The sequence below is a fragment of the Bombyx mandarina genome, chromosome A1, assembly GCF_030267445.1.
Source record: "Bombyx mandarina strain Sakado chromosome A1, ASM3026744v2".
Classification (NCBI taxonomy): Eukaryota; Metazoa; Arthropoda; class Insecta; order Lepidoptera; family Bombycidae; genus Bombyx; species Bombyx mandarina.
The window spans coordinates 7,264,071-7,289,528 of NC_143234.1; the positions used below are offsets into that span (position 1 = coordinate 7,264,071).

Sequence of the window (25,458 nt, forward strand, 5' to 3'; positions counted from 1 at the left end):
GTTCCTCCTAAATAATATAAATAAATAAAGCTCGACTGTCACTTATAGAGGTATAGATAAATAGCAGTCTCACTTACGGAGGTCCATGAGGGAAAAACGACTCTCTCTTACAGAGGTTTCTCTTTCTCTCTAATAGAGGTTTTAGGAGCTTAAAATGACGGGTCTTGGCTATTACTCTCACTTATAGAGTTTTCTCACTTATCCAGTTCTCACTTAACCAGGTTTGACTGTATGTAAATATTTAAACTTACATAAGTATGTATGTCAGTCTCTGGTACCCATAACACGGAGGATAACTAATTTGGAGGTCGGATGATTGTGTGTGATTTGTGTTCAGGTATTTATTATATTTACAAAAGGGTTTTTTTTTTTTTAAAAAAAGACGGTATTTATCACAGTATTCAAATGTCGATGAATTAATCAATCTAAGATGTTCGTTATCACGAAAACTATAAAATATTCGAATTATTCGGAAATAATTTGAATTATAGTATGCGATCTTCAAATACTGTGTTATTTTCTTTCATAGCTGTTTTAAGATTTGATTAGCATGAAGAAATTTTGAGAATCGATTGTGGTTTTGGGTTCCGTTGAGGCTTTGGATTTTTGTTTTGTGTTTGCAGTAATTGAAATTTTAGTAATGGTCAAATGACACAGTCACGTACTGGATACGTACAAAGCAAAATTCGTGTCTACGTCTCATTGTGAGTTGTTTAATGTAAATCTTCAATTTGTAATGTTTCAGCTACTTAAGTTCAGCTAAGTATTTGTAATTGCTGTTTCAATCTTTTTGATCTTAATATATTTTTTGACTCGTGTCCTCTGCTACATAATGTTCATATTTTGATAGAAAAGAAAAGTTCCATTCGTGCATTGTTTCCTTTTTATATTGACGGATGAAAGGCAATAGCCAACCAAATATGGTTTAAGCGGTGTTTCACTTAATACGCGATATTTCTATTTGTAATTAAAGGTCCGTTTTATTTGGTATTAGCTCCAACGGGCCGGTATTACAAAATTACAAATTGAATATAATTAAGAGAAAAAAAGGTCCACTCTATCGCTTTAGTGTCCGAGGTGAGTCTAGGAGTGGCATCCATGGCTGACTAAACACCAGTTCGTAACGAAAACCCGCTGCATTCGGCCGCTACAGTCATTCACAATATGTCCTTAGCCGAAGGAGCTTCAGACACAGAACAGGCCAGGCAAGAGGAAGATAAGAGCTCGACCACGCTCCAGAAAACCAACGAGAAACGTCAGGTAAGAAGTTCTTGTTTATATACGCATCAAGAGCAGAAGACATCAGGAGTGCATTATTACTATGGTAAATAGCCTAGAGTTATAAAACATGCCATAGAATTAACAAGCCCTATAAATACAGCCTCTATATTATGAATTTTGTTTTTGATACATATCTTGATACATACTTGATACATTGCTTGAAAGGCAAACATGACTAAGCGACAATAACTGCTTTGTTAATAAATGATAGGCAATAACCATAGTCGATGCGCAAAAAAAAAATTTTCTAGGTCTATTAAAATCATTTCAATCCTACAGCTACTAGCTAGATTCTACTACAGCTAGATTCGTTAAAATAAATTTTGTTTTCAGGTATTTCAACTTTAAATCATTAGTCTACTGTAAAGTTCACGCATTGTCGCTTAGTCGTGTTTGCCTTTCAAGCGTCGATATTATCTTTTCGCATTAAAAATGCACAATTTCCAAAAATATTCGAACTTGAGTTAATATGAGGAATCATTTGGTATCACCAGTATTTTTCTCATAAATACTGTCAAAAGAGCGTAGTTTAGTTTTAGTTTTTTTTTTGTTTTAGTTTTACCTATATTTTGACGACTGTTATCAAAATTAATATATAATTTTATCTTACTTTAAAAGACAGATAAAAAATAAAAAATAAATGTTGCAAAGATGATTAATATTAAAAATACCACATGTTAAACCTTTAAAACACTCTCCTGTAAAATTAGTAAGTTTTAAGATTGTACAGTTTTAATGCGAGAAGATGATATATTATGTTAAATGGACTATACTGTTTTTAACTGAAAAATGTTATTAATACGTATATTAACCGCGGAAGTCTTGGAACGTTTTGAATGTGTATTTTTTTATTTGTTTTTAAGCGGGTAGTGATTTTCGTTACGCAGAAATTTGTGTTTTCTTATTTGAGGGATTTGGCGAACAAACCGAGAGACTCTTTGATCGATATGGACATTTTAGCCCTTCCACAATTTTAAGAATTTTTCTTGAATTTTAACCATATTTACTCGTACAATGATTCAGGATCTAAATTTTCAGAAGAAGTTTCATAGTTAAATTAAGTGTTTAAAATTTTAGATCATATCCTTATCTAGACAAGTTTTGTTTCTTCGAATTCTCTTCGCATCTAACTCGATCGAAAGAGGTGAAAGGGTTACTAACGGGTCTTATATTTTCTTCTGTAGATTGCGCATTTTAGTTAGTGCCCCCGCGTAATTAAGCTTCCTTTTTTCATTTGCGTTCATCTTAAGTCCGTCGGTTTCATTGATAGCTCTGATTGTTACTATAAAAAAATAAAATTTTAAATTTTGTAATTTGTTAACATAAAAACCGGTTATTGTATTTATTATTACTACGTGTACTCCGTACTCCGTACTCCTCTGTATCTATATATTAATACGTGAAGCAAAAACTTTGTATCCCTTTTTACGAAAATTGCGCGGATGGAGGAGTATGAAATTTTCCACACTTACAGAGAATATAGAGAAGAAGTGCACAATGCTAATATATATTTTTAATAATGCATAAACGATACATTAAATCAATAAAGAAAACATTACACACACTACATACCATGTATTTGACGCACACACGCATGCATAATATTTATTGTCAAACTTTTGTTCTTGCCGTCTGTTGTCAAATTGAGATTAGATTAAATATTATTTGTCTTTATTAATATTTTTCTATAGTGTAGTCTTGGTGTTGAAAATACAATCATCTTCTTCTTTTTCTCCACCTTATCCCACTATGTGGGGTCGGCACAGCTAATTTTTCTCTTCCATTCTCTTCTATCAGCCGTCATCTCAACACTCACTCCTCTCTCTCTCATATCGTCATTCACACACTCCATCCATGTCTTCTTCGGTCGACCTCTTCCCCCTCTACCTTGCACTACCATTTCCATACATCTCCTAGTCACATGCATCTTCTCTCTACGCATCACATGTCCATACCACGCTAACCGTCCGCTCCTTAATTTGTTGTTTACCGGGGCCACTTTCACACTTCCTCTGATATACTCATTCTTTATCTTATCCATTCTTGTCACTCCACACATCCATCTCAACATTCGCATCTCTGCCGCATGCACTTGAAAATACAATCATATAGTGTACAAACTTACAATTCCAATTATAGTCGAATTTAGACTACTGCGGGGTCTCTAGTATGCTTTAATGTAAGTTTTAACTTTGTTATACGTGTTACTATTCACTCGTTTATTGAAGCTTGTATTTACGCTAATTAACTTACGAGTATTAAAATCTTGTATGAGAATCGAAATCGACGCCTTTATATGTAGTTTAATGATAGGGTCTTTTTGTTTCAAAATGGAGGTTGAAATTCCATATCTAATTCTTCATACCTTCATTGTTAGCGAAAAAATTAGTGTAGTTTTTTAGTTCTAAAAACATTTGGTGACATACTTTTCTTGGCATTGGCACTTTTCGTTCACTTAAGCTCAGTATACTTTATGTACCATACATGCAAATTTCATTGTATTTAATTGTTGATATAAATATTGGTAAAGAGGCAGGATTTTTAATTTTTAAAAAATTTGTTGTTTTTTCACTTCTATCAATGTTGGAATTGTGATTGTTAGGTTATATTTTAATCTGGGGTTGTCTTTCTCCAGAATCCTGGATATGACATTGTGGTTCCGAGTAGTGCCTGTTGAAACATTTTTAGTTAGTTCTTTAATTCGACAAACTCTTTAGAGTGCTGCTTCTCAGTCAATACGATTTACAGATTTATTTAAAAGTAAATAGGAACTTCATTTATTTTTAAATGGGTTAAATCACAACAATTAGGAACAATGGAAGAAACCCTTTAATTCTTTTATTTATATGAAGACTAGCTGTACCCGTTCGCTTCGCTGGGCATTTCAAATTAACATTATTATTCCTCATCCCCACAAAGATTCTCATCATCAACGCCCCCGCAACTGGCGTAGAGAGTCCAATACTCATAATAAATATTAGCCTATCCATTAAGTACGTGTATTTTCTACATGGATACCAAGTTTCAAGTCAATCGGATGCATGGTTCAGTAGTTATAACGGAACATCCGTAAAAACCACTGTAGATTTATATATTAGTATAGATTTTATAGCCTCGTATTATAGCGATCTTTAAGCCAGCTTTAACTCTATACACATATGTACTGAAGCTATCAATTTTCAACTTAAACGACGGTTTTAAGATCAATTCTCACCAAAAATCATTTAATTGCTCTAAAAATTCGTCATCGTAAAACAAATTGAACAGTTGGTCGCAATCATCTCCCATAAAAGGCTTCGTAATTAATGTCTTTCAAAGAGAATCGATCGTGCCTTGACAGTTGTTTTGCGCACCCACGTATCGATCGGTCGTAATTGTAGCCTTAAATTGAACTAATAAAATGGGGATCTTCGTCGGAAGTATTGTTTTAATTGATGCTTGTTTTGCTTTATTAAAAAATAAAAAAAGGTCACCGATGTGAGTCCACTAAGAATATTTTTAATGAGTGCGCTTCGTGTACCATGTTACAGGGAGATTTATCAAGTTGTCTTGTTTAATTTAAATCTTCTGTTTAAATGTGATAGTTAGCGCGATTTAATATTACAAATCGCGAATTTAGTTTAGTTACATTTAATAAATTAAATAAAATATCTTCTTACACAATAAATTTCTAATTAATTGCGAGCTTTTCTGACGAATCATTAATCCGTGCTACCTTTTTTTTATTGCTTAGATGTGTCGACGAGCTCATAGCCTACCTGGTGTTAAGTGATTGAGCCCATAGACATCTTCAACGTAAATACGCCACCCGCCTTGAGATATAAGTTCTAAGGTCTCAGTATAGTTACAACGGCTACCCCACCCTTCAAACCGAAACGCATTACTGTTTCACGGCAGAAGATAGGTGGGGTGGTGGTTGTTACCTATTCGTGCGGACTCACAAGAGGTCCTACCACCATTAGTAATATGCTGCTTATGAAGGTTTCTTTCGTTTCTTGTTCAGTGATGTTTGTCTTAAATTCAATGCACGCTTTTCTCATATGTATATTTCGGCTTTTTTTATTAGCTCGATAACGTTTGATAGACGAATTCAATTATTAATGTTTAATATATTTTTTTAGTTTCAAACATATATGTTACAATTCTTTTATGTTAATTGGGGTTTTTATTACCTAAGCCGCGATAAAACATGCATTTAAAAGTAACTTTGTGCTTTTGGAAAATCTCCGATAAACAGACATTATGTTTGTCTGCTGCAATGCAGTTCATGGATTCTGATTTCAAAACTGGGACTGCTAAGGTAGACAACGGCACTAACAATCGATTCACCATTTATTTACCACCACACGAGCAATGATTAGTAGCAGTAATGCGTTTCGGTTTAAAGGGTGGGGCAGCCGTTGTAACTATACTTGAGACCTTAGAACTTATATCTCAAGTTGGGTGGCGCATTCACGTTGTGGATGTCTATGGGCTCCAGTATCACTTGACAGCAGGTGGGATGTGAGCTCGTCCACCCATCTAAGCAAAAAACTAATAAAATAAAAATAAAGATTTACGCATCTAAATCATTAAGCCCATATGTGAGTACTATAAGTCGTTTTCAAAACCATAATTTTGGTAGTACATTGGGAAGTAAGCGACAGGATGCTAAAAGAACAATAAGCCAATTATGTTTCGTAAGAATCAAAGATATTCCTCATCGCTGATCCGTGACAGATGTTAAATCAACCGTACACGATAGCATGTATAAGTAATTCAAACTCGAGAGTATTCAATGAATCCGTTATTAGCCCTTCGAGCAAGCGTCAAGAAATCGACTCTCTATTGATGCGTATAAAGTGCGCAGCGTCGGAATATCGACCATTTTTTTTCTTCCTGCCTACGCTGATAGCCTTGAGAGGCTATTTCAGCTTCTCCTTGACGTGTAATAACGACCATGGCGCAGTTTGATTATATTAGTTATCGACTTGGATTGATATGTCTTAGAGCGCGTACGTATATCGTTTTTAATAAATTAATAACATTTATAAATAACCATTTAAAATTTATTTTGCTGTGAATTTAGCATTGATATTTGAATTTTTTTAAGTTGATTTTATTTTATGAGGTACTTTTATTGAAAATTCCTTTAGCAATTTCCGCGAAATATTTCAAAATTAGCTCAGCACTAAAGGGGTTAAGAAATAATGTTGTCGAATACATTTCTCTACGTTTGATCGACTTGTGACCGTGATAGCACTTTTAGTAAATGTTCTTTTTTTATTGCTTAGATGTGTGGATGAGCTCACAGCCCACCTGGTGTTAAGTGGTTACTGGAGCCCATAGACATCTACAACGTAAATGCGCCACACACCTGGAGATATAGTTCTAAGGTCTCAGTATAGTCCCAACGGCTGCTCCACCCTTCAAACCGAAACGCATTAGTGCTTCACGGCAGAAATAGGCGGGGCGGTGGTACCTACCCGTGCGGACTCACAAGAGGTTCTACCACCAGTAATTACGCAAATTGTAATTTTGCGGGTTTGATTTTTATTGCACGATATTATTCCTTCACCGTGGAAGTCAATCGTGAACATTTATTAAGTACGTATTTAATTAGAAAAATTGGTACCCGCCTGCGGGATTCGAACACCGGTGCGTCGCTCGATACGAATGCACCGGACGTCTTATCTTTTAGGCCACGACGACTTCAGATGTTCATAAACATTTCAATAAAGCGTATTTACTTGCGGTGAGATCTTTAGATTGGCTAGGTCAATACACTCGCGCGTATTTACCGCGACTATCGCTACTAAACAATTATAATGAACTCTGCGATTTTCATTTGTCTCTTATGTTTTATTTGGAGATCAATGGTAGTAATTTCGATCGTAAATCGTTGGAAAGCTAAAGAAAATAAGTTAATGATAAAAAAAAAACCGTTGGCGCTAATCTGATCTGAGATCTTGTTATGGTGTTAGCTGAGGCTTCGAGTCAAAGCGACTGCCAGACATTAAGAAAATGTTAGTCTTTTTATGTGCAAAGGAATGTAAAGGTCAATATATTTTTTTACAGAATAATCGATTTGCATTTGGCTCAATATTCTAATGACAAATTTAATAAGAGCATGGTCAGACGTGATCAAAAACTGCAAATTATTTGCAGCGTCGAAAATATTAAACGCGTAATTAAACATTTAATAACTAATACTTTAAAAAAAAAATTAAAATTATTATAAATATTCTGGAAAATATTGGAAATATTAGGTACTCTTTTTAGTTAGGTTGTATTATATTTAATTTTTTTACAATTATTTTCAAAATGTATTCTAGGCTTAAAGTGATGTATTGTCCAATTTATATCAAATTTTCTTGTAAATGTCGTCAGTCCAACTCACTCTTTTGCTGGATATCTTCTTTCATTAGAATGAAAATAAATACAATCCAAAAACAAGCTTTTATATTATAGAAAATCCAACTAAAAAATAGACAATAAATTTACTGTAAAAAAAGCGTGAGGTGCGCGACGTCAATAGTTTAAATATTTTATTGACAGATATAACTAGAATAACTAACTAAAGTCTTATTATTTTGATAATATGTATCTTAAAAAGCTACCCACGCTTTTTTACAATAAATTTATTGTCTATTAAGTAGATTTTTTTATAAAAGCGTCATCGATCTACGATCAATGAAAAACGTGTTATTTAGTTTTTTTTTAAACTATTATTTATTTTTCATTTTTTAGTTTAGATATCATTATGTATCATACATTTTTCATTCATTATTGTACATTCAGGCAAACACAACAGTTTCCAAATTGATAAGTGAAAAAAAGGCGTTTAAGTGAAAAATGTTGTTGTGACTGCCGAAAGTAACAGGTCCTAGCATTAGTCCTTGATAAGTATGCTAAATTTCGAGTTAATCCGACGTTTTGAAGGCGGTTAAAATAATGGTCAAAGGTATGTAACATAGATAATAACATTACGTATGAAACCAATAATAAAAGCGTATTAAAAATAGTTTTGTTTCAATTCTATTGTAATATTAGTATCATTTAAAAAGTATATAGGTCTGTTAAGAATTCATTAAATTCTCTGTTATCAGTTACGATAAGATAAACTTTGTACGCTTAACAGATGTCCGACTCGTACATGTGGAAAGAACAGATTCACACTCTCATGAAGGGCGGAGAGAGCGAGTCCGACATATCGGACTCAGAGCATTTCCTCACAAAGGGCGCCTTCCTTCTCACTCCCTCCCACGGCCTCAGCATGGAAAAAGCCTCCACCATCTGTGAGAAGATGGAGTTCAAGGGATGCTTCTCCCTGACGAAGACTGCTACTGGAATACTCTTTAAGTTTTCCAGCGTCGATGACTATCAGATGGTATTCAAGAAAGGTTTCCATAAAGTTACCGGATCACGGTTCTATAGGAAGGTAATTGGATTGGCTTCAAAAATATACTGTAGCTTAATGATCTATTGTAAAGAGTGTTGTTATAAATGTTTTCTTTGGCTTTTTACTTCTTCCTTTGACTGCATTTACTGATTCTAATGGCTCCTCGTTTTCTCTTCGCCCTTCTTATTGCAACTAACTAACCCAAACAAAAATAATTGAAATTGATTCTTTTATATATCTTAATAAACTTACCATATTGCTCCTGGCTGCTAGTTCGTGGGTTCGATTCCCACTTCAGGCAAACATTATTAGGCCGAAGAGGTTTGCTTGCTTTATTTTTGCATTTTTAATGTCTTTTTAAACCTGTTTATTAATTTATTTAATTATTTTTAACAGTTCTTGTTTCGCACAGTTCAATTTATCCTATTTTGCTTGGATGACCGTGTGTGATTCGGCTCCCATTCTTCATTTCATTTTCAATTAAATTCTCGTGTCTTCGTCCAGATCGCTATTCCGTGCAGACCGCAGAAGACCTTTACCATTTACGTATACGACATTCCCGATGAGATCCCAGAGGAGGATGTGCGCCACGCTTTGTACAAATTTACTTCGGTCGTCGAGGTCGTCAGGCTGTATTACTCTGGATCCCCAAAAGACGGGAACACTGGTAAGGACAATAAATAAACTACTATTTCGCGAACTAGCAAAAAAATCTTTATTTTATTTGTTAGGCACACAAGACACATCACAGGCCAAAAAGATACATAAAAAACACAAGTAAAAAGAAACGATATCTGGCTTGCAACAAAAGCCATGTGCGCACGACTAACCAAGACAAATTGCTGAGTTTGTACACAATGACAAATACCTGTGTCACTATTATCCGTATATATTTTAATTATAATAAACAAGGATTCCATATGATTACGACTGCTCTGCCAAGGGTAGCCGACAGAGTAATGAGGATATTTTGCGGGTGGGCAGGCAAGTTTGGGAGCCATTTGTGTTAAGGGATTTTCGGAGCGTATAAAGACAGAATTGTGGCTGGCCATTTCCAGAAAAATATCGAAAGGCAGATTCAGTGAATACCTAACTTGTGAATAAATTCTGTTTCACACTTAAACTGGATGATGGTACCAATCATTTTGGGTTCACAAAATCTCTTATCCTCACTTAAAATTTTTATATTGCCTAATTTACCGACAAAATACCTGCTGAGGTTTTTGATGGAGATCGAGAAAAACGATCAAGTAATTTATGTTTAGTTATCTTTCATTCAATATATTAGGTACATCGACTCCAAAACCAGAGAAGACCTCGTCCCGAGCTCTCACGACTATTGATGGAGAGCTCGTGAGCAGCATGGTGCCGAAGGAAGCCACGAGCGTGGTCCGTGTCACTCTCGCCAACATCGAGGAAGCCAACATTCTGCTGCAAAACGGCCTGGATTTCTACGGAGCTACGTTCTTTCCAACCGAATTAGCTACCCCAACCCAGGCAGCTAAGTTGATTAAGCCTAGCAAGTTAGTTTGATTTTTTTAGCCTAATAAATTCCTCATATAACGAAAGCTAAGAGACGTATAGTATTTACTGATCAAAACAAGCCGTAAGAGCAATGCTAACACAGTCCGTATGGCCAATATTGTTGGGAGCTTAATGATGGGATGATGATGATTTTTTTTATTGCTTAAATGGGTGAACGAGTTCACAGCTCACCTGGTTTTAAGTGGTTACTGGACCTCATAGACATCTAAAACGTAAATGCGCCACCACGAGATATAAGTTATATAGGAGATATAAGTTCTAAGGTCTCAAGTATAGTTACAACGGCTTCCCCACCCTTCAAACGGAAACGCATTACTGCTTCACGGCAGAAATAGGCAAGAGAGTGGTGGTACCTACCCGCGTGGACTCACAAGAGGTCCTACCACCAGTAAGTTATGTAACTAAAAATATATATTTATTTATGTCAGCAGAGTAACTGGAGGTACCGTGTCAGCCAGAGTCCGTGATTTGCTCCCGGTCTTCGACCAGCAAGGGTTCGCCAAGTTCGCTCCACCGGCCTCTAGACTGGTGAAGCCACGTTCCAAGTGAAAGGCTGATGAATGTCATAGACCACAAACGCTAAGGACACGGCTGCTCGAACGAAATCATCATAATATGTAGGCATCATCTAACTTGTACATATAACTTTACGCATTTAATTTACCGAACCGAATGTTGAAGCTTTTACTAATTTTTGATACTGGCTCATTTAGTCGGAACTCGCAATTTGATACTAGATTACCATAACAGTTAATACACTTAACACTGAATAATATCGTTCGATTTGTTTAGGTAAAGTACCATAGTGCATTTTTAATGTGCCATCTAATTTTATGTGATTTCATTTTTTGTTACCGATTAAAAATAAATTTAATGTAATTAAATTACGTGGTCTTATTTTATTATCGACGATTAGCGGTATTTGTGCTGAATCAATATCATAAAGCATATTGTATGTATATTGTACGCAGATTGCTTATTGTATTAGATAATTACGCACAAAGTCAATTTATGTATAGCTTACATTAGTGGACGGCCTACCTGATGTTAAGTAGTTACCGGAGCCAATATACATATATAACGTAAACGCAGCCCCTACCTCGAGATATGAGTTCTAAGGTCTCAGTATAGTTACAACAGCTGCCCCGCCCTTCAAACCGAAACGCATTACTGCAGAAATAGGCAGGGTGGAGGTAGCTACCCGTGCGGACTCGCAAGTCATCCTACAATCAATTGTTTTCCTGTAAGGTACTGTAAATCGTACTTTCGATGTAAGCAATTGAAGGTCTTTTTGAAGTCGTCGTGGCCTAAATAATAAGACTCAGGCGGGTACCAATTTTTCTAATGAAATAAGTACTCAAATGTTCACGATTCATTTCCACGGTGAAGAAATAACATCGTGTAATAAAAATGAAACCCGCAAAATTATAATTTGCGTAATTACTGGTGGTAGAACCTCTTGTGAGTCCGCGCGGGTAGGTACCACCGCCTTGCCTATTTCTGCCGTGAAGCAGTAATGCGATTCGGTTTGAAGGGTGGGGCAGCCGTTGTAACTTCACTTGAGACTTTAGAACTTCTATCTCGAGGTGGGTGGCGCATTTACGTTGTAGATGTCTATGGGCTCCAGTAACCATTTAAAAAACCAGGTGGGCTGTGAGCTCGTTCACCGATCTAAGCAATAAAAAAAAAGGTAGTATAGATGAGCTACGCTTCCGTGGCGAGCGATGCGATTGTAAAAACAATATGCCGAGATGCGGAGGTCATCTCATATGATTCTACAAAGCACATCCTATGAAACAAAAAATCCTCGAAAAGATATAAGATATACATCTATTGATGTGTTTGTGGATGTAATAACCATGCAGACTGGTGACAACATAACAACAATGTAATAATATTCTACTAGCTTATGATAAACAAACTGAAATTGTTAGAATTAGAATTACAATACATATTATCTTATCAGCTCAAGGTTGGAGTGGTGAAATGTTTTTTAAATTACATACCAAATAAATTTGTTTTTAAGCTAATTACTTAAATGAATTAATTTTGTAACATGATATTACATTTCAATAGAAAATGCTTAGGATGACAGCGAGCCCGTCACGGTGTGTTACAAGTGAAAGAATACATTGGGATCTTGCCATAAGAAAAGTCAAAGATAAAGTAATCCATAGAGCTAAAACCTACTCTGAAAGATAAGATACCTACCCAAATAACCTTGCTAAATATCTAATGGATAACCAAATGATTACAAGAATACTTTGAAGAAGACCGCATCAATGGGCCATGAGCTCGTCCACCCAACTAAGCAATAAAAAATAAATAAAAATAACGCACACACATACACAGACGCATATACAAATGCACGAACACACAGTACAGTGCCGTCACTTATATCCAAAGTACGTTTCACCTGTCCTGCTGAAACTGGAGAGACCTCCGGGCCACCAGTAATCCTTCTATCATAAAAAAAGGGTGCGTGTACTTATGTACGGCGTAAGAAGTTATACTTTATTTTTATTAAATTTATTTCTTCTTTTTTTATTTAATTTTTAATCAATTTGGAAAAAAAATCGATTAAACAACATCCTCAAACACGCATATTGGACATATCTTTTCTTGACATCGTATAAATTCTGTAATTCTCGGTACGGTTCGGAAAGTTCACCTGCGGCTATATTCAGACTCGCCAAGTTACGTCGGTCGTATTGTAATGAGCGATTTAGTGGGCAACTTCATTCTGTTAATTTTGTGTTACGGTGCGCGCGCATCGTAAGATTTCACTCTCATCAATTTTTCATAATGCGCCTAAAGAAGTATAACTTCAAAAAGTACGTTTCAGAGTGCATCCAGACATTTTCATAAACAAAATCAGGTACTTTTTACTTTGAAAACGGCGGGCGTCCGGACTAGCGTATATCCTTTTTAGCTTCTTTAATCCCCAAAAATCATTGGATCCGTATTGGATGCGTAAAACATAAAGGGAGTAAATTGCCAAAATTTCAAGTTTGTAGCTACGGTTTAGCTCTGCGGCTTACAAATCTTTAACCACGATTAAACATAAGGGAATGGAACGTGTGATGTCGTTTATTGTGACCTCGAACTGTGTGTGCGGTACATATGAAGAGCTTCATTTGTCATGCGAATGTAGGGCTACCGAATATATTTTTAAAGTTTTCTCAGTGGGTCGCGTTTCCATGCCGGTGGTAGATTCATCGAAGCACTGCTCTAGCTAGTATCAGCAAGTCCTCCCAGGTCGAGCTCCGTGAACTCACCTACCAAACCATGCGTAGTTTGAATAGCTCGTACTACCAACGACTAATCGTTGATAGTACCCCAATCCCTACCCTACGTAAGGTAGGGTAGGTTAGGTAATCCCTACCTAAGCAGGGAAAATTGTATTTGAAATTTATTGAATAAGTATTTTATTTTAAACCTTTTCTGTCACTAAATTTTTAAATGCACTGTTATCCGATTCCGAAATCAATCTGAAAATTTGTACACATACAAGGTAGTGAGTTAACGAATATAATATATGTAGATAAGTGTTAATATAAAAGTGAGCTAAATATGGTAAATTCTTTGTATACGAGCGTTACGATTATGTACATATCATTAAGTTTATTGGCGGTGTCTAAAGCGGTTGACGACATAAAAAAAAAAAAACTAATAAGTGTGAACGCAACACAAACAAACAGACACGCGTATTGAAAAATACAAAGTAAACGTGAAGGTTGCTAGAATCGGTTTTAGTTTTTGAAGTGAAAATTTCTTTAGAATCGTTGTGATTTCAAACCGGATGCAACGGAAAAAACGACAGGTAAGAGACACAAATACAAAAATGTGTAGGATGAAGCCAGCAAAGAGTGAGACAGAAATATACATACTATTTAATACAGCGCCATCTGTGAGATTTTTTAATACTAACGTGTGTATGAAAGCTCTTGTAGTGAATTTTAATTTAGGATTATACGTGAAATTAAAATATCAATTCACAGAGGGCGCTACCTTACAATTATTTACTAATGACAATATTTTACATATTATACTTAAGACGTTTAGGATAATTGTATTTTAATTTTGGAAGGTTTCACTTCTATCACGTGTGAATTGCACACATTTTGTTTTTTTTTTTCTGTACATTTTATTGATTTAATTCATCACTGGTCCCAGGAAGTTTCTATATTATAATAGGTTGGGGTAAATGTTACTTCGTATTTTTTAAGAAAAATCACTTTTTTTTTGTTTTCTTTATTTACATTTAACTAAAGTATGTAGGTACCATTTTCTTCGATAACTTTTTGCCGTCTTGTAGGTACGGACATGATTCCATTGCTATAGAAATTTTGGGGCTTCTGATCAAAACACCGTGACAATTGGTTTTGGCAGTCATCTCGTGATGTTAACCTGAGACTGCCACCTAAAGAATTCTGAAGAGACCGAAACAGCTGGAAATATGAAGGTGCAAGGTCAGGACTATACGGCGGATGCATTAACAGCCCCGAGCCAAGCTCTCTTAATTTTTGCTGAGTTGTTAAAGATGTGTGAGGTCTAGCGTTATCATAATGAAAATCCACAACCCTTCTCTTGCTTAATTCCGGCCGCTTTCTCTCAACTTCTTGCTTTAATCTCATCAGTTGTTCGCAGTAGAGTTCAGAACCGATGGTCCTGCCTGGTGGTAACAGCTCATAATGAATAATGCCCTTCCAATCCCACCACACACACAGCATCATCTTGTTGCGAGTTAACCCAGGTGTCGCCACCGTCTGTGAAACCTGACCGGCCTTTGACCACGACCTTTTTCGCAAGTTCTTGTCGTACGTGATCCATTTTTCATCACCAGTTATCAGCTTCTTCAAAAATGGTTCAGCTTTATTACGTCGTAATAAAGAAACACAAATGACTACACGGTTCATTAGGTTTCTTTCAGTGAGCTCGTGAGGTACCCAAATATCGAGATTTTTTGTGTACCCAGTTTTTTTCAAATGGGCCAAAACTGTTTTGTGGTCAATTCCCAGTTCTTCAGCTACGTTGTAACTACTGATATGCCGATCTTGCTCCACTTTTTCAAAAATGACATCCATTTTATTCGTAATAGGGCGACCAGAGCTACCTGCATCTTTGACTACAAAATTTCCGGATTGAAAACGCTTAAACCAAATTTGTGCTACTCTCACAGACACTGCACTTGGTTCATAGACATCGCGAATTTTTTTCGTGGCTTGCGTTGCATATTTACCTTTTTTGTAGTAAAATTTTAAAATGTATCAAATTTCTTCATTTGTTTCACTCATCTTGATAGTACGAAAAATAAATAAAAATCACACATTTTCCAAATATGAATTAGAAATTATCTTCTTTAAAATTTAAACTTTTAATGATACCAAAAACCAGCCAGATTCAAATATTATAGCCAAAGAAATTTTAATACAAGTTTATACTTACTATAATGCGAAAATACTTTTTCCCCAACCTATTATATAGTCAGTCAACGAATGTTGTTGTTTTTTTTAAGAACTAGCTGTAACAAGCTAACAACAAGAAGTGTAAAAAGCCTTACAAATCTCCCATACGTTTAAATGCTCCCGCATGCTTTTTATTATATAGTTCATCTGGAAAAAGCACGTACAGATAAAGTAAATGTAATAAAAGAAAAAGTCAGGATAATAATTATTTAAATTAAAAATAAACTATAAGTAAATTTTATATATATTATATATAAAAAAATAACTATAAGTTGGTAGACGTTTCTTAATAAGTCAAAGTATTAAAATAATATCAAGTGTAAAACAAACAATTAGGAAATCGAATATGAACATTGATATCAGGGACTCTACGTATAGAATTTACCGATAGCAAATGTTATTGTACATTTTATGAGTAAGATAAAATTAAATACTAAACAAATCACAACAAGAGAACACAAAACAAGTATAGTAATCTACTTAGAGACATTTTTATTCCGAACATTTTTAGGTATCGGATAAGTTTAAATGAGATGTATTTTTTTTATTGCTTAGATGGGTCGACGAGCTCACAGCCCACCTGGTGTTAAGTGGTTACTGGAGCCCATAGATATCTACAACGTAAGTGTGCCACCCACCTTGAGAGATAAGTTCTAAGGTCTCAGTATAGTTACAACGGCTACCCCACCCTTCAAACCGAAACGCATTACTGCTTCACGGCAGAAATAGGCAGCGCGGTGGTACCTACCCGTGCGGACTCACAAGAGGTCCTACCACCAGTAAAAAAACAGATGACACAGTAATAGAATTTATAAAATACTAAAAATAGTCGGACGCGTTTCCTCTTGTTTGACAGCCCTACCCATCCTTTAAATGTTCTATTTGCGTGACCAGATAGCTCAGTCCAGACGGCGCCTCTAAGCTCAGGACGTTTCACCACTCATTTACACCCACTAGCAAAACTGAAGAATGTCACTCTCTCTCTACAGGGAAAATAAAAATAAAGCCAAAAACAACTTCATGACTTTGAATGTTCTCACAACAATTTCCTGTAACAATAATAAGAAATGTTTATTTCAGTAAAAAGCTATACATTTTGTTGGTATCACTTATAATCTACGTTAGTAACTTAAAACATTACACATTACTCCAAGCACCGTTCACCGTTCTTGTCGAACCCGTCTCTTGCGATGAAGGGTTCGGCGAGTAAGCTAACCTATTGAGACAGCCCACTAGATTTCTCGCCGGATCTTCTCGGTTGGTCGCATTTTCGATCCGATGGTAGATTCTGCGAAGCACTGCTCTTGCTAGGGCTAGTGTTAGCAACGCTCCCAGTTAGAGCCCCGTGAGCTCACCTACTAGTGCGGTAATGCGGGCATAGCCTCTCAAAGCTACCAGCTTAGGTAGAAAGAAGCCAGAAAAAATAATAATTACACATTAATATCTGACACTATATATATTTTTTTTTAGCAATTCAAAAGTTTACGCTATTAAGTAGTAGCTATCGTCATGGTCTTTTTGACCGATTGACAAAACGATGAAATATTTTCTCCAGAATTGTGAATTTCCAAAAAAAAAATGCATGAGAAGAATCTACCCTCAGAACTAAATATTAGAATAAAAGATATTTGTCAAAAATCTGTAACGCACTGACGACGTATTCAAAACAAGTATGCATATGTAATGACATACGTACATAAAATTATAATCAACGTAAACTTACCAGACCATAATGATTCGATTGAGCGATGATGACTCATCGAAGTACCTCTAAAATATTTTACTGGCAATGTTATATTTGCATCTTTATCGCATAGTTTTTTTTTCTACTTTTAAGCTACGATCTGTCCCTTCCATCAACCGAACGTACAATCGTTCTGATATCAATTTTAGTTGTGATTCGAACAATGCCGTGACAACAACGTGTCGCTTGGGTAATTTTTAGTAGCAACATTTAAATTAGCACGTGTTTAAATATTAGTTTTAAACTTTGAACTGAACAATGCATTAAACTATTTTGTTATAAGACGCGGAGAAACCTTGAATTGTAACAAGCAACACTGATTTCATGTAAGAATGTGATCGCGAGAAGAATTCAAAGAACGATGCCAAAAATAACACCTTACATGAAACAAGTAAGTTAGTCTTTTTATTTCTGCGATTTGACTTTACTATCCTAGTACTTATTTATTTATTTATGTACACACAGAAAAGAAGACATAGTACAGAGTAATAGGAAAATTATGTACAATGCCTGTGCCTAGTACCTAGTTTTTACCGAAAAGAACACCTTTGATAAAGTAAATGTAATTCTTTATCTTTTTGTATACATTACACATTATAGCCGTACTCGCTTAGCTGGGCATTTAAATTTAACATTATTATTTATTATCATTATTATTAGAGAGTCCAACACTCATATAAATATTAGCCTATCCATTAAGTACATGTATTTTCTACATGGTTACCAAGTCTCAAGTAAATCGGATGCATGGTTCAGTAGTTATAATGGAACATCCGTAAAAACCACTGTAGATTTATATATTAGTATGTGGTTCGACAAAGAATGTCTTTTTAACATGCTGATTAAGGATCTGGCATGAGTTTTACGACCGGCGTTTTGCCCGAAGTCGTATTCCCATAACATATTTATGGCATTATGCCCATAGGAAGGGATTTTTCTGTTTCTTCTTTTGATGTTTCTTCTACGTCATTTATGATTCCATGATTTTCATATATATCATTACATATTATACATTCACACTAAAATATATATATTCAACGTCAAAAAGTTATAGTTTGTTTTGTATTTTCATAATAATGTCAACACATAGTAATTGTAATATCATAATTTACTTGGGCTTTATTGGGAAAAGTATAATTAAATTATTAGTTATAATTAAAGGAACGCGCTACATTATATAACTTTGAAACAAAGAATCAAACGCGGATATCTTAGATAAAATAAATATCAAAAAACTAATGTATATTTTTTTTAAGTTTGATAACTATATTACACGATATTGTTACGCATGTTCTCCTATTAACAAGGCTTACATTTGTGCTAAGTAAAATGTCAACTGTGCCTGAATATCTTATCATATGTTCGTCTTCCGTTAATGTCTTTTTTTCATATGTTTTATTGCTTAGATGGGTGGACGAGCTCATAGCCCACCTTGTGTTACGTGGTTACTGGAGCCTATAGACATCTACAACGTAAATGCGCCGCCCACCTTGAGCTATAAGATCTAAGGTCTCAGTATAGTTACAACGGCTACCCCGCCCTTCAAACCCAAACGCATTGCTGCTTCACGGTAGAAATAGGCAGGGTGGTGGTACCTACCCGTGCGGACTACAAGATGTCCTACCACCAATAAAAAATATGTATATTTATTTTCATTTTTTTTCAATATCATTTTTTTTTTCATTTTACTAGTTGCGTGTTTTTTTTCCCTACCTATGCTGATAGCCTTGAGAGGCTATTTCACCTACTCTTTGTCGTGTAGGTGAGCTCACGGGTCTCTAACCGGGAATGTTGCTAGCACTGGCCCTAGCAAGAGCAGTGCTTCGCAGAATCTACCACCGGATCGGAAACGCGACCCACTGAGAAGATCCGGCGAGAAACTCAGTGGGCAGAGATAAGCTAGCAGCCTTTTTTTTATTGAGCGGCTATCGAAGCTATGTATGTAGATCATTCTTTCTGCCAAGATGCTAACTCATGATAGGTATGGTAACTGTCGCTGACTTTGCGCGATGATCCATCAAATCCAAAACGGAATCAATCAATACACAAATGAGCAGGGTGGTGGTAGCGATCTATACGGTCTCACCTGGCTCTTACCACTTATTCACTCTCATATATTTGTATGTATTAGCAGGCTATAATTATTAACAGGCTTTCATTAGCTCGGTATGTATGTTTGTTTGTAACGGACTGTTTTGACGTCATTACTGCCGACTTCAAGACGTCCGATTAATTTAATAAATAATGCTGTTAAGGATATTATCAAAATATTTTTAACTATTGATAACATGCACTCAACGCTTTTCTTTACAATAAATTCAATTTTTCTTACACTATTTTTAATTCAGATTTATTTAAATTTATTTTCTCTTTTTTAGTTGGTTCTTAATATATAGAAAAGCTTTATAGAAATGCATTATTTTTTTTGTTTTTTGAAACTGTTTTTTATTTTTAATTTTTTAGATGAATTTCAATTCTTTAAATTTTTTTTTTATTTCTAAAAAATTTCATCTGAATCAGTCGGTAACTTATCCGAGAAATAGGTATTCGGCGCGCCGGGTAGTTTCCCTTCTTGGTCTTAACGCAAACATTTCGGGTCTCAGGAAAACAAAAAATCGCTAATCCTGATTATCGTACTAAGTATAACGGATCAAACTGTTTAAAATATTGAATTGTCATTGGCCCTTAATAAATATGCCAAATTTCGAGTGAATCTGACGTTTTGAAGGGCGTCAAAATCATGTTCAAAGATTCCGTTACATACTAACATACGTATGAAGCTAATAAAAGCGTATTAAAAATTTGCGCACGTGTCAAGGATCGACGATGATGTGACGACGACAAAGAATAATTTTAAAACTCTCTCTAATATCCTGACCAAATATCAACAGGATTAAAAATATATGAAATTAATCATAATTTGGTTCACTGTTTAACCATGTTCTTTCTTTTTCTCGAACTTCATAAATTTCTTTTTATAAGCGCAATACGATTCAGTTATTAGTTAAAAATGACTTCCAAAAATTGTTTTCTTTCATGTATTTCAGTGTTTCGTAACAACCGCGATAGGGTTCAACATCATTGGTCACGGAGCCGCCAGCGGGTTCCCTGCTATCTTACTGCCGCAGCTTCATCAACCGGACTCAGGGTTTAAGCTTACACGATCGCAGGACTCTTGGTTAGGTTAGTGGAACTCTTTTGGCTTGTAAACTGCGATTGGCGGGAGACGGAGCGAGGCCCAGCGATTTTCAATCTCCATGTCAGACACCAAGAACTTGGCTGAGTCCTTGCTCACCCTTCTTTTTTTTTTCTTAGATGAGTAGACGAGCTCACATCCCATCTGGTGTTAAGTGGTTACTGGAGCCCATAGACATCTACAACGTAAATGCACCACCCACCTTGAGACATAAGTTCTAAGGTCTCAGGTATAGTTACAACAGCTGCCCCACCCTTCAAACCGAAACGCATTACTGCTTCACGGCAGAAATAAGCAGGGTGCTGGTATCTACCCGCGCGGACTCTCAAGAGGTCCTACCACCAGTAAGTGTCCTGTCCTTGTGTAACTGAAAAAGCCTCCGGGCCACTAGTAAACCCACAATCATAGAATTGCTGCACATACTGCAGCGTAGCAGTGACCCGGTCGTTAGCGGTGAATTTTGGCCGCGACCACCGTTGAGCACTCTCCCATAAACACAACCCAAATTGTAATGTATCGTGAGGTTTGTTAAACACAATCAGCCTAAAAGTAATTCCTAGATCCTCTAACACCGTCTACTTGCTCATTTCAGTCGCGAAGAAGTTGCGTGCTCTGATTTGAAGGGCTGACTTTATGGACGATGAAAATTGAGATTTTATCTCCAGGTGTCTTTATTGTGCTATAAAATATATGCCCACTGATTTTCTAGTCGGATTTTCTTAGTAGGTCACGATACAGTTCAGCGAAGCACTGCTCTTGCTAGGGCTTGTGTTGACAAACTTAGGTTGAGCCTAGGCCCCACGGCCTCTTAGGCTACCAGGTATTAGGAATGGAAAAGAAAATTTGCACTCTCCTTGCAAACCGGCTATTGGTGAACGCCATCGGAACATAATGGCCAGACTTTTTAGTTCTCTTGGTAGACTTATTGCCAGCACTGTGATTTGCTAAAGGCAGTTGACATTTCTACATCAAGTCTCAAGGAAGTCCTGGCTCCAACTGAGCAAATGTTGTCCATATGGCAACTTAAGTGTTTTGGTACACTATAATGAATATGTATGTTTGAATTTCAGCGTCGGCCGTTGGTTTGACCCTTTTACTGGGTAGTTTCTCAGCGGCTTCAGTAATGGGCACCAAGGGTCGGAAGGCGGCCCACTACACGATCAGCGTCCTGAGTATTGTTGGTTGGGTGATCACGATTCTGGCAACTAGTTTTTGGGTAATTTAAATTTTATTCTTTAATTCAGACGTTAGTATTATATTATAATCCTACATTGTAGAGGGAAGCTAGTTCGGTAGTGACCTTTTCAAATAAGTTTGCATGTTTACAAAATTAGAACAATAACATCGGAATCGTCGGTCTACCGAGCAATTTCACCCGCTCGGTTGAAGGTTTTCTCTTAATCGTTACCTTCCCAAACTGGTGCAGCCAATCTGACCGCGCGACTGGTCTATAAAGTAGCGAAAGCTTAAAAGTATCCGTAGAGATTTATGTCTTTGACGTGCAATGCGAATATTACATGGCACCACCTCGGACGAAATAAATGATTTTGAAATTATTTAAAATTTAACTGAATCAACTTAGAATCTTATTCAAAGTTATTGATTTTATTTATTATATCCATATGAGGATCTTTACTATCAAGAAGATTTTGATAGTAAAGAACCTCTTGTGAGTCCGCATGGGTAGGTACCACCACCCTGCCTATTTCTACCGTGAAGCAGTAATGCGTTTCGGTTTGAAGGGTGGCGCAACCGTTGTAACTATACTTGATACCTTAGAACTTATATCTCAAGGTGGATGGCGCATTTATGTTGTAGAGTCTATGGACTCCAGTAACCACTTAACACCAAGTGGACTGTGATTTCGTCCACCCATCTAAGCGATAAAAAAAACTTAGAGATGTTGTTGACATTGTTTCAGCTATTAATCGTCGGCCGAATAATACTGGGAATCTCATTCGTTATGATGATCCCGCTTCGCTCTGCACTGATCGGTGAATACACTAGCCCCAAGAGCAGAGGCGCGTTTCTGGCCACCGTTTCCCTAGCGCAAGGCTTCGGAATCTTCTTTGTTCACCTCATAGGATCACTAATCAACTGGCAAAGAACAGCGCTTGTATGTCTCTTCCTGCCATTCATAAGTCTGGTCATGACTTTATTCAGTCCAGAATTTCCGAGCTGGCTGGCTTCTCAAGGGAGGTACGAGGAATCCCGAGAAGCATTCCGATGGTTGAGGGGTGACCAAGAAGAAGACGAGCTTGAGAAGATGATTAGTGCTAGGATCGCATTCAAAGAGTCGAGACAAGGCAGAAAAATCACTATGTTCGGTACCATAAAAAAGAAAGAGTTCTACAAGCCTATAATATTGATGTTCCACGCTTATTCGCTGAGTCAGTCGTGCGGCTTGGTCACTATGGCGGCCTTTTCGACAATTATAATTAAGAACGTCATGGGTGACGTGAATGCAGATATGTGGATGGTAATATTCGACACAGAGAGAATATTGACCAATACGCTGGCCGTGTTCATTATACACAAGTTTAAGAGGAGGACTATGATGTTCTCCGCCGGAGGACTGAGCCTTGCTAGTCACATTGGTGTTATATTTTACGTATACTTAAGAAATAATAACAGCCTTCCCGTAACAGGGATCTGGCTTCCTGCGCTGCTGTTGGCCTTGCAGTTCTTTGCAATGTCGGTAGGAGTGACTCCCATGCCAAGCGTGATGGCCGGAGAGGTTTTCCCGTTGCAGTACAGGAGTCTAGCTGGGAGTATTAGTTTAGTATCGTTATCGTCTACTATGTTTCTGATACTTAAAACTTTTACCGGCTTAATCGATTCCGTCGGTATTGAAGGGACTTACGCGGTATACTCGTTTTCTATAGCGTATTGTCTTCTCGTCATGTGGTTTTTGATGCCGGAGACGAAGGGCAGGACGCTACAGGAAATCGAAGATGGATTCCGAGGGAAGCCAATTGTAACACGTGAGCTTATCGAAAAGAAATCACTGAAGGATGATGAAACGGAATTAGAAACGAAGAATCTAACATAAAAAAGATCAAGATAAAATCTAGTTTAATTATTAGCGGCCTCGGAACCCGGTGATTTGCGGCTCGTGCAAAAAGTCATAAGAAAGAGATTAGAACTTTAGGACTGCAGTTTATTTGAGAGTTTATGGCAATTTGTTCTCACTCGTGCTCACTAGAAGCCCTTTAGAGTTTTGGTGACATTATATTTTGTTTAATTGTCTTGTCATCTCTATATATAAAAATGAAGTGCTGTTCGTTAGTATCGCTAAAACTCGAGAACGGCTGAACCGATTTGGCTAATTTTGGTCTTGAATTATTTGTGGAAGCTCAGAGAAGGTTTAAAAGGTAGATAAATATTAAAATGCTCGGAATTAAATAAAAATAACATTTTTGTTTTTCCTTTGATGTGTCCCCCGTCGGTATTTTATTTATCGATTGAGGCACTACGAAGTCTGCCGGGTCAGCTAGTTAATAATAAAAAGGCGAGGATGATGTCATCTTGCATAGAATCGAACTCGCGGCTTGTAATTTCAAAATCACATTAAAAATCCTTCAAATATATTATTTACTCAACAGATGACCGCAGAATCCGTGTTTATTATTTCATAGTAATTGGAAAACTACCATTAAGTAATGGTTAATTACAGAGCTTAATGCGACTCAGTGACGCACAATGCCGAATTATGCTGAAGCTTAGTTGAGCATTATGCCGTATAATGCGCTCTTGTGTTGTAATTGGAAAACGGCCTGAGTTGTCAGAATTAAAATCTAGAGGTCACAAAATATTTTTCTGTACTCGCCAGTACCTAGTATGTACGGTGATACTGTGGGATGATATGTCCCTATATTTCTGTCTACCCATAGCCTTATATTCTTCTCGAGAGTTTAAACTGTTTCGTAAAAATTAGTTTAATTGTTTATGCTTCAAAACGCAACAGACAGACAGAACAGAACTACTTCCGTATAAATAATGTTATTCGCTATGTCAGTACTAAGTTTTTTTTTTTTAAATCTTTAACTGTCGATAACTTTTTATAAAATCCGAATTTAATGTAACTAGGTTTCATACTTCAGTGAATGTAACGCAGCAACAATATGAATTTATGACATAACAGTGACCGACAGAAAATTATTTTAAAAATCTTTGGTTTATATTCAAATACCCTTCTGTAATTGAATTACCTTTTAAACCTACATTTTTTCAATGTAATAAATAAATACACCGGATTCTACAATGTTATTACATGTGCGTATTATGAGAATCGCAATCGCATTCAATGTAGTTTCATTCAAAGTTTGGCAGAGTATGCTTTGCGCGTAACTGAAAAAAAGACGCCTTATTCCCTATTGCGGAACTAGTACGTATCCTAGTATTATCGTCTGTGGTCGAAATTCTAGCAATTTATTAGAAAGACTATATAAAGACTTGTTTGTTATTGTTGATATTTTATTTATTTTGTGAAATAAATAATAATTTATTGGTTACATATTGTTTATTTTTAATTTTTAATCTGAATTTGGTCTTTTTCTCCTAAATAATGAAAGTCACGATTTGACAGAAATGCTTTAGTGGCATGTGGGGCTCTAAAACTGCGATACTTTAAGACAAAAAAAATTTTGTATGGAAACTATCGACATCTTGTAGCGGATGCCCCTAAACTTATATGTTGTTAAGGTTATTGCATTTAATTATTGTATATGTAAACACAGAAAAAAAAATCACACAAGTCTTTATTTGTACTTATATATTAGACAAATTGACAAAATTTTATCAATTTGTGGTTTCTGAAAATTAACAAAATCCTTAATTAAAA

At 36.1% G+C, this 25,458-nt stretch overlaps 2 protein-coding genes across 5 annotated transcripts; both read left to right on the forward strand.

The window, feature by feature from the left end:
- Positions 1-1,113: 1,113 nt before the first annotated feature.
- LOC114253477 (uncharacterized) lies at positions 1,114-11,085 on the forward strand. 2 transcript variants are annotated; one of them, XM_028188363.2, is made up of 5 exons: positions 1,114-1,260; positions 8,402-8,701; positions 9,167-9,329; positions 9,951-10,185; positions 10,636-11,085. In XM_028188363.2, exons 1-5 carry the CDS (start codon positions 1,165-1,167, stop codon positions 10,754-10,756), a joined length of 915 nt encoding a protein of 304 aa, XP_028044164.2. In that variant the 5' UTR covers positions 1,114-1,164; the 3' UTR covers positions 10,757-11,085. The 2 variants fall into 2 exon arrangements, with proteins under 2 accessions (XP_028044164.2, XP_028044165.2); XM_028188364.2 differs by having other exon boundaries at positions 10,639-11,085.
- Positions 11,086-17,411: 6,326 nt separating this feature from the next.
- On the forward strand, positions 17,412-24,026 carry LOC114253586 (facilitated trehalose transporter Tret1). 3 transcript variants are annotated; one of them, XM_089739895.1, is made up of 5 exons: positions 17,415-17,810; positions 19,182-19,357; positions 20,467-20,602; positions 21,686-21,831; positions 22,537-24,026. In XM_089739895.1, exons 4-5 carry the CDS (start codon positions 21,739-21,741, stop codon positions 23,665-23,667), a joined length of 1,224 nt encoding a protein of 407 aa, XP_089596021.1. In that variant the 5' UTR covers positions 17,415-17,810; positions 19,182-19,357; positions 20,467-20,602; positions 21,686-21,738; the 3' UTR covers positions 23,668-24,026. The 3 variants fall into 3 exon arrangements, with proteins under 3 accessions (XP_089596022.1, XP_089596021.1, XP_089596020.1); XM_089739894.1 differs by lacking the exon at positions 19,182-19,357 and having other exon boundaries at positions 17,417-17,810; XM_089739896.1 differs by lacking the exons at positions 19,182-19,357; positions 20,467-20,602 and having other exon boundaries at positions 17,412-17,810.
- The last annotated feature ends 1,432 nt before the right edge of the window (positions 24,027-25,458 follow it).

Bases quoted from the DNA above. Each gene is read 5' to 3' on its own strand.
- LOC114253477 (XM_028188363.2), top strand. From the start codon at position 1,165: ATGTCCTTAGCCGAAGGAGCTTCAGACACAGAACAGGCCAGGCAAGAG. The intron at 1,261-8,401 runs GTAAGAAGTTCT...TACGCTTAACAG, and splicing joins AAACCAACGAGAAACGTCAG to ATGTCCGACTCGTACATGTG. The intron at 10,186-10,635 runs GTTAGTTTGATT...TATTTATGTCAG, and splicing joins AAGTTGATTAAGCCTAGCAA to CAGAGTAACTGGAGGTACCG.
- LOC114253586 (XM_089739894.1), top strand. From the start codon at position 17,781: ATGCCAAAAATAACACCTTACATGAAACAA. The intron at 17,811-20,466 runs GTAAGTTAGTCT...CATGTATTTCAG, and splicing joins TAACACCTTACATGAAACAA to TGTTTCGTAACAACCGCGAT. The intron at 21,832-22,536 runs GTAATTTAAATT...ACATTGTTTCAG, and splicing joins TTCTGGCAACTAGTTTTTGG to CTATTAATCGTCGGCCGAAT.